General features: G+C 42.7%; 1 protein-coding gene across 1 annotated transcript in view; it reads right to left on the bottom strand.

The window, feature by feature from the left end:
- The window catches only part of CATSPERD (cation channel sperm associated auxiliary subunit delta), a 141,432-nt gene that overhangs the window by 26,917 nt on the left and 104,413 nt on the right, over nucleotides 1-10,102 (bottom strand). The window contains exon 13 of the mRNA XM_007954494.1: nucleotides 6,037-6,115. Within this exon, the coding sequence (XP_007952685.1) occupies nucleotides 6,037-6,115 (79 nt within the window). The remainder of the gene's footprint in view (nucleotides 1-6,036; nucleotides 6,116-10,102) is intronic.

The raw sequence follows: 10,102 nt of genomic DNA on the forward strand, positions 1-10,102 counted from the left end.
GGCACCTAACAACAATAATAATCTTTTTGGGAGCAGATCGACAGGCCCTTGGGCCACAGAGCTGCCTTTTCAGGGACACCCCATAACCGTGACCCTGAAAAGTGATTGGCCTCATGGAGCTTAGCTCAGAGTCTTCCCAAGCTATAGAGCACAGCCAAATTCTCCACATGGCAGTTCCACAGGGAACAGACCCAACTTATACAATGCTTGGCATGCAGAGGACATGGGAAAAGTGAGTGAATGAATACATAAATGAATGAATGGGCTGAAATGTACTAACGGAAAGGAAGAAAGAGAGTGATGTGTTAGTTAGACAGCCTTAGAGACATGCCTCTCAAAGTGGAGTGTGTGGCACCCTCTGAGGTGTGACAGGGGCTCAAAACCACAGAACAAGGAGATTTTTGTTATCTGTTGTTGTTGTTATGTGCTGTCGAGTCGGACCCAACTCATACCAACTCCTCCTTGGGATTCTGAGGCAGTATCACTACGGAAGTAGATTACCCCATCTTCCTTCCGAGGAGCGGCTGGTGGGTTTGAACTGGCAGCCTTCTGGTTAGCAATCAAGTGCTTTAGGCACTGTGTCAATCCATCTTGTTGAGGGCCTTCCCCTCTTTCATTGACCCTCCACTTTACCAAGCATGATATCCTTCTCCAGAGAATGGTCCTTTCTGACAACATTACCAAGTAGGTGAGATGAAGTCTGGCCATTCTTGCTTCCAACAAGCATTCTGGCTGCATTTCTTCCAGGACAGATTTGTTAGTTTTCTTAGCAGTCCATGTCACGTTCAGTATTCTTTGCCAACAATGCAACTCAAAAGCATCAACTCTTCTTTGGTCTTCCTGATTTATTGTCCAGCTCTCACATGCATACGAGGCAATTGAAAATACCATAGCTTGTGTCAGGCACACCTTAGTCCTCAAGGAGACATCTTTGATCTTCAGCACTTGAAAGAGGTCCTTTGCAGCCAATTTGCCTAGTGCTATACGTCATCTGATGTCCTGACTGCTGCTTCCATTGGAAGCATTGCTTCACAAGCAATGTGAAGCCTTTGACAACTTCAATCTTTTCTCCATTTATTGTGATGCTGCTCATAGGTCCAGTTGTGAGGATTTTTGTTTTCTTTATATTGAGGTGTAATCCATACTGCAGACTGTATTCTCCAATTTTCATCAGTAAGTGCCTCAAGTCATCCTCACTTTCAGCAAGCAAAGTTGTGTCGTCAGCGTATCACAGGTTGTTACTAAGCCTTTCTCCAATCCTGATGCCATGTTTGTCTTCATATAGTCCAGCTCCTCAGATTATTTGCTCAGCATAGAGATTGAATGAGTATGGTGAAAGGATACAACCCTGATGCACTCCCTTCTTGATTTTAAACCATACAGTGTCCCCTTGTTTCTTCATCAAGGTACAGGTTCCTCATGAATACAATTAAGTGTTCTGGAATTCCCATTTTTCTCAGTGTTACCCATTATTTGTTATGATCCACACAATCGAATGCTTCTGCATAGTCAATAAAACACAAGTAAACCTCTTTCTCTGGTAGCATAGTGGCTAAGGCACTTGACTGCTAACCAGAAGGCTGGCGGTTCAAACCCACCCGCCACTCCTCGGAAGGAAGGTTGGGCATTCCTACTTCCGTAGTGATACTGCCTCGGAAACCCAAGGAGGGGTCGCTATGAGTCAGGGCCGACTCGATGGCAAATAAAAATAACAACAACAACAAACCTCTTTCTGGTATTCTTTGCTTTCAGCCAAGATCCATCTGACAGCAGCTATGATATCCCTTATTCCACGTCCTCTTGTGAATCCAGCTTGCACTTGTGGAAGTTCTCTGTCAATACACTGCTGGAACTGTTTTTGAATTATCTTCAGTAAGATTTTACTTGCATGCGATATTAATGATATGTTAGATAATTTCCACATTCTGTGGAAAGGGATCACCTTTCTTTGGAATGGGTACAACAATGGATTTCTTCCAGTCAGTTGGCCAGGTAGCTGTCTTCCAAATCTCCTGGCATAGTGAGTGAGTTCCTCCAGTGCGGCATCCATTTGTTGAAACATCTCAGTGGGTATTCCATCCATTCCTGGAGTCTTGTTCTTTGGCAGTTCCTTCAGTGCAGCTTCGACTTTTTCCTTCAGTACCATTGGTTTTTGATCACATACCACCTCCTGAAATGGATGAACATCGACCAGTTGTTTTTGGTGCAGTGACTCTGTGTATTCCTTCCATCTTCTTTTGTTGCTTCCTGCATCATTCAATATTCTCCCCATAGAATCTTTCAGTATTGCAACCCTAAGCTTAAATTTTTTCCTCAGTTCTTTCAGCTTGAGAAATGCTGAGCATGTTCTTCCCTTCTGGTTTTCTAACTCCAGGTCTTTGCACACTTCATTATAGTAATTGGCTTTGTCTGCTCAAGCTGCTCTTTGAAATCTGTTCAGCTCTTTTATCTTGTCATTCCATTTGGTTTAGCTACTCTTCACTCAAGGGCAAGTTTCAGGGTCTCTTCTGTCATCAATTTTTGTCTTTTCTTCCTTTCTTGTCTTTTTAATGACCTCTTGCTTTCTTCATGGATGATGTTCTTGATGTCATCACACAACTCTTCCGGTTTTCGGTCATTAGTGTTCAATGCATCAAATCTATTCTTTAGATGGTCTCTAAATTCAGGAGGGACATATTCAAGGTCATATTTTGGCTCTCATGGATTTAATTGTCTTCAACTTCAACTTGAACTTACATATGAGCAGTTGATGGTCTGTTCCACAATCAGCTTCTGGCCTGGTTTTGGCTTAAGATATTGAGCTTTTCCATTGCCTCTTGCCACAGATGTAGTCAGTCTGATTCCTGTGTACTCTATCTGGTGAAGTCCATGTGTATAGCTGCTGTTTGTATTGTTGAAGAAAGGTGTTTGCAATGAATAACTCATTGGTCTTGCAAAATACTATCATGCAATCTCCAGTGTTACTTCTATCACCAAAGCCAAATTTTCCAACTACCAGTGATTCTTCTTTGTTTCCAATTTTTGGATTCCAGTCACCAGTGATAATTAACATATCTTGATTGCATGTTTGGTCAATTTCAGACTGCAGAAGTTGATAAAAATCTTCAATTTCCTCATCTTTGGCTTTGGTTGTTAGTGTGTAAATTTCAATAATAGTAGTATTAACTGGTCTTCCTTGTAGGTGTATGGATATTATCCTATCACTGACAGTGTTGTACTTCAGGACAGATCTTGAAACATCCTTTGTGATGATGAATGCCACACTCTTCTTCAAATTGTCATTTCTGGCATAGTAGATCACATGGTTGTCTGATTCTAAATGGCCAAAACCAATCCATTTCAGCTCACTAATGCCTAGTATGTCAATCTTTATGTGTTCCATTTCATTTTTGACAACTCCCAATTTTCCTAGATTCATACATCATACATTCCATGTTCCAATTTATTAGTGGATGTTTACAGCTGTTTTCCTCAATTTGAGTCATGCCTTGTCAGCAAATGGAGGTCCTGAAAGCTTTACTTTATCCATATCATTAAGGTTGGTTCTACTCTGATGAAGCACCTCTTTCCCAGTCATATTTTGAGAGCCTTCCAACCTAAGGGCCTCATCTTCCTGCACTGTATTGGACAATGCTTTGGGCTATTCATAAAGTTGCTCAGTAGTGTATCAGACAGTGTTTCTCTGCTATTCATAAGGTTTTCACTGGCCAATTCTTTTGAGAAGTGGATGGTCTCTTCCTCCTTCCTAGTCTGTCTCAGTCTGTAAGGTGTGATGAAACCTGTGAACCATGTGCAGCCCTGCTGGCATTTGAAACACTGGCGGCACAGCCTCAAGCCTCACAGCAACACACAAGCCACCACAGTATGACAAACTGACTGACAAGTTTGTCTCCCTTAGCTGTTTGAAACCTGTCTGCCCTCCCCTTACCTGGATCCTGCTGCTGTGTTGTCCCCGGCTTTCCCGCCTTCCTGCCTCCTGGGTGGGGCCTGTCTCCCTCCGCTTACCTGGATCCTGCCACTTAGTCATTCCCAGCTTTCCCCCTTTCCTGCCTCTTGAGTGGAGCCTGTCTCCCTTCCTTTACCTGGATCCTGCCACTTTGTCATCCCTGGCTTTTCCTCCTTGGATTTGGTGCATCTTAGTCTTCAAGGAGATATCTTTGCTCTTCAGCCCTTGAAAGAGGTCTTTTGCAACAGATTTGTCCAATGCAATACATTTTTTGATGTCTTGACTGCTGCTTCCATTGGCGTTGATTATAGAACCAACTAATATGAAGTCCTTGAGAACTTCAATCTTTTCTCCATTTAACATGATGCTGCTTATTGGTCCAGTTGTGAGGATTTTTGTTTCTTTATATTGAGGTATAATCCATACTGCAGACTGTAGCCTTCAATGTTCATCAGTAAGTGCTTCAAGTCATCCTCACTTTCAGCAAGCAAAGTTGTGTCATCTGTGTATCGCAGGTTGCTAATGAGCCTTCCTCCAATCCAAGGTTCATCCATGTTGTAACATTTACCAGATTTCCATTCCTTTTTATGCTGCATAATATTCCATTATGTGGATGCACCACATTTTCTTTATCCATTCATCTATGGATGGGCATTTTGATGCCACCTTCTTCTTCATATAGTCCATCTTCTCAGATTATTTGCTCAGCATGCAAATTGAGTAAGTATGGTGAAAGGATACAACCTGGATGTACTCCCTTCCTGATTTTAAACCATGCAGTATCCCCTTGCTCTGTTCCAACAACAGCCTCCTGGTCTATGTACAGGTTCCTGATGAGTACAATTAAGTGTTCTGGAATTCCCATCCTTCTCAATGTTACCCATTAATTTGTTATGACCCACACAATCGAATGCCTTTGAATGGTTAATAAAACACAAATAAACATCTTTCTGGTATTCTTTGCTTTCAGCCAAGATACATCTGACATCAGCTATGATATCCCTCATTCCACATCCTCTTCTGAATCCAGCTTACACTTCTGGAAGTTCTCTGTCAATATACTGCTGCAACTGCTTTTGAATTATCTTCAGTAAGATTTCACTTGCATGTGGTATCAATGATATTGTTCAATAATTTCCACATTCTGTGGGATCACCTCTCTTTGGAATGGATACAAATATGGATCTCTTCCAGTCAGCTGGCCAGGTAGCTGTCTTCCAAATATCTTGGCATAGCTGAATGAGTGCCTCCAGTGCAGCATCCGTGTGTTGAAACATCTCAATGGGTATCCTGTCAATTCCTGGAGCCTTGCTCTTTGGCAATTCCTTCAGTGCAGCTTTGACTTCTTCTTTCAGTACCATTGGTCCTTGATCATATGCCACCTCCTGAAATGGATGATTATCTACCAATTCTTTTTGGTATAATGACTCTGTGTATTCCATCCATCTTCTTTTGATGTTCCTGCATCCCCAACCCAAAGATAACTACTAATTCACTTTCTGTCTCTATGCATTTGCCTATTCTGGACATTTCATATAGAATGGTATAAAATTTGTCCTTTTGTGTTTCGCTTCTTTCACTGTGTGCAATGTTTTCAAGATTCATCCATGTTGTAACACATGCCAGATTTCCATTCCTTTTTATGACTGCATAATATTCCATTATGTGGATGCATCACATTTTATTTATCCTTTCATCTATGGATGGGCATTTTGATTATATCCACTTTTTGACTATTGTGAATAATACTGTTGTGAACACTTTGAGCAAGTTTTAGGTGGACATATATTCTCAGTTCTCTTAGGTATTTCTAGGAGAGCTGTTACTTGAGTCAACATGGGGAAGATCTGCAGATGACCAATAAGGAACAAGCACTGATATACCTTCTTGGAAGACAGTGTCTGAGGAAGGAGAAGCCCTGGGGACACTGATGGCAGAGACAGTAACTGACAACTATCACAGGGACATCTTCATTTCCAGATCCTGAAAGATGGCTTGGCTAGCCCTTCAAGGGAAAGCCAAGCTAGGCCTGCCACCATGACTCTTAACTAATGACACAGACTATAGGCCAGCAAAGGTTTGGGACATACCAGTGGTCTGAGGTCTATGCAGGAGATTTCTCTGTTGGCTATGTCCACAGTGACGGTGGATATTGTGGGTCGTTTCATGCTGCAAAAGCAATGGGAACACATGTCACCAGAGACCAGAGTCACAAGAACAAGCATTGTCCATTCACTCACTCACTCACTCACTCATTCATTTCAAAATACTGATTGAGGGCCCCTGGGGACACTGAAAAGAGCAGACAGGCATGGTGGTCTGCCCTCCCTTGAGTTTCTACCTTCTCTTGAGTCAGTTTTGCTAATTTGTATGCCATTTATTTCAAAGAACATCTGATATCACGATATCATATAATGGTTTTTCATGATTCTTTTAATAGTTTCTATATCCATATATATATATTTTAATTTTTTAAATTGTGATGTGGTGAAAATTTACAGAGCAAATTCACTTTCTATACAGCAGTTCACATATACTTTGTCTCATGACATTGACCACAATTCACCACAATACAACACCTCCCTTCCCACTTCCTCCCCATAGTTAGCTCTTCCCCGTGTCCATCCCTCCATGCAGTCCTGCCCCCTGAGCTGTCTCCCTGTGCATAAACAGCCATTCTTTCTTCCATGAGTGTTCTCTCCAAGGAGTGTATCTACCTCAGGTACATGTTTAACTCCTATGTTTGTCTTTTGCTTGGCTGGAAGCCACAGGTGTAGGTTCAATTCCAGACCTGAAGGGTAGCTAGGGGCCGTAGTCTCAGTGATTCTTCCAGGCTCTATCAGACCAGCAAACCTGGTCCCCCCATTTTTTTTCCCAAATGATTTTGAGTTTTGTTCTACATTGTTCTCCCTCTCTATCCAGGATCTCTACATAGATCCCCCTCCGAGTGGTTGACAGTGGTAGCTGGGTACCATCTAGTTCTTCTGGGCTTATAGTCATATAGGCTGAGTGAGAATCACATGGTGTACCAGTCCCTTGAACTAATTGTTTCCATGCGTTTTTGGTTTTCTTCATTTTTCTTTGCTCTGAACGAGGAGAGATCCATCGTTGCATCTAGATGGCTGCTTGAAAGCTTTTAAGATCCCAGTCATTATTTACCAAAGTAGGAGGCAGAACAATGTTTTGTGTAGTATGTTATGCCAATGGAGCTTGATGTCCCCTGTGACTATGGTCCCAAGCCCACAGGTTCAACTACTCAGTCCCCCTGGGTAGGTGGCTGTGACCAAGAAGTGACTGCAACCTTGTCCCTTGTCAGTCTACTATATCCATACTTTTATCTCCATTGCCCATTTCCAATGTTCACAGTAATTTCTCTCTTTTACCCTTAATCAGAATTGTAGGGTTTAGCCAGTTAGTCCAAAGGACTAGGAGCACATGAACCCAATCCTCCATGACCCCGAGACCACAAGAACTAGAGGGTGCCCAGCTACCATTGCTGACAACTCTCAAAGGGATCACAGTAAGAGGTCCTGGACAGAGTGTGGGAAAATGTGGAGAAAAACTCAAAATCATAAAAAAGACTAGGCTTACTGGTCTAAAGAAGATTGATGGAACCCCCAAGACTATGGCCCTTAGCCACCCTTCAAGCTAGGAACTGAACTTAACCCCTGTGACTGAACTGCCAGCCAAATGATAGACAGGCCTATAGGGTAAACAATTATATCTGGAGGGTATGCACACATTACATCAATCAAGCACATGGGATCGAGAGGACAGCATTTGCCCAGGGTTAGAGCTAGGAAGGAGGGCGGGGATACAAAGGAAGGAGGAAGGGAAAGGGTGGGTGGTAGACAAGGAGGGAATCAACATGGCTGACATCCTGATCTATGACCTCTAGCTCCCCAACTGTGAGGCCATACATTTCTATTCTTATAAGCTGCACAGTTTGTGGTACTCAGTTATTTGACCCCTGGGAGATTGCATCATCATCCTCAGAGAGGGTTCTGATCTCCCCACTTCTGCTGATGGAACCTTATAGACAGCAAAGGTTAGTGGTGGTGCAAATGGTTTACATTTGACTACTAACCTAATCTGCGAATCTGCTGCAAAAGACCCTTAAAATCTTAAAAAGAAAACATATCACTTTGAAGACTAAGGTGTGCCCAGCCCAAGCCACTGTATTTTCAATCACTTCATAGGCATGTGAAAGCTGGACAATGAATGAGGAAGACCAAAGAAGAATTGATGCCTTTGAATTCTGGTGTTGGTGAAGAATATTGAATTATCCATGGACTTCCTGAAGAAATCTGTCTTGGAAGAAGTACAACCAGGATGCTCCTTTGAAGCAAGGATGGCGAGACTTTGTCTCATGTGTTGTTGTTGTTAGGTGCCATGGAGTCGGCTCCAACTCATAGTGACCCCATGTATAACAGAACAGAACACTGCCTGTTCCTATGCCGGCCTCACAATCCTTGCTGTACCTGAGCTCATCACTGACGATGTTTCACTGTGATTCATAGTTTTCCAGTAATATATCAGACAGTGTTTCACTGCTATTCCCAAGGTTTCCCGTGGCCAATTCTTTGAGAAGTAGGTGGCCCCATCCTTGTTTCCAGTCTGTCTAGCAAGTTCCACTGAAACCTATCCACCATGGCTGACCCTGCTGGTGTATTCCAGTACCATAGCTTCCAGCTCACAGTTACATGCAAGCCACCATGGTACAACAAAATGACAGACAAGTATTGGTCGTCTCACATACTTTGGACACATTATCAGGAGGGACCAGTCCCTGGAGAAGGATGTACCACTTGGTAAAGCCAAGAGTCAATGATAAACAGAAGGCCTTCAAAGAGATGACTGACACAGTGGCTGCAACAATGGGCTCAAGAACAGCAATGATTGTGAGGATGGCACAGGACCGGACAGTGTTCCATTCTGTTATATGTGGGGTTGCGATGAGTCAGAGGTGACTCGGTGGCCTCTAACAATGACTAACCTAAAGGTGGGTGGTTTGAACACACCCAGTGGCACCATGGAAGAGAGGCCTGGAGATCTGCTTCCATAAAGATGGAGCCAAAGGGGAGACTTCCGGTAAGAAGGAGGAATAAGCAGACAAGTGACACAGACCCTTTTCAAGAAAGAAAAGAAAAACCAATTGACAGAGATACAGAAGATAATCCTGGAACCCTGAGCTTTGAAAGGAACTATACAGAAGGGGATTAGGTACCAACTAGTGGAAAAACCTAAATGAAAATTGTGAGTACAGAGATGTCGGAGCTGTGGACTGTCAGCTACTCTGACGAGACCAATAGCCAGAATATTTCCAAGTGGGGCTGGGACCTGAGAACTGACCTAAAGATCAGACCCAGTCACCAAGGGCTGCAGGGATGACTGTTCTGCTGACCTATGACTAGGAAGGGAAACAGCAAGGATGGAGATAACCTGAGCTGTGGACTTTCTGCTGTTCAGAGGGTGCAGCCATTTTGATTGCTTACACATGGCAGCCATTTTAGATATTTAAAGTGACCGAGGGCACAGCCATTTTGAATGTTTACAAGTGGTGGTCATTTTGGATATTTAAAGTGACCAAGGGAGCAGCCATTTTGAATGTTTACAAGTGGAAACCATTTTGGATTTTAAAGCGATAGCATTCTTATTCTGATTCCAGGGACCTAAGAAGAAGCTCTGTTTGCTAGGGACGGCAAAGACATACGAGAGACTGACAACAGGAAAGGAGACAGGTGGTGAGTGTATAAGTGCTGTCAACCAATGACTAGAGGAGCACAGCACAGTACCCTGCCTGTATAGATAACACACAAACAAAACAAAATGAAAATTGTGGGCAAGTCACTCCAACATATAATCACCAATTAAATATAAACACAAAAACGTCACAATGCCTTGAAGACAACAGAGCATCACAGTCCATACAAAGAGGCAAGATAAAGCAGGAGAAACCAAGGCCTAGGATATAGACCCAAAACACATCCCTGAGGAAGACACAGCATTGGAACTCCCTGATAAGGAATTCAAAAGAATTATATTTAGGTATCTTGAAAGGATTGAGAGACAGACCAAGGAAAACACAGACAAAACCCTAAAAGAATTCTGGAAGAAAATATAAGAACAAAATGACAAAATAAATGAAAAAATAGA

The sequence above is a fragment of the Orycteropus afer genome, unplaced genomic scaffold, assembly GCF_000298275.1.
Source record: "Orycteropus afer afer isolate SDZICR_OR568_19922 unplaced genomic scaffold, OryAfe1.0 scaffold00461, whole genome shotgun sequence".
NCBI lineage: Eukaryota > Metazoa > Chordata > Mammalia > Tubulidentata > Orycteropodidae > Orycteropus > Orycteropus afer.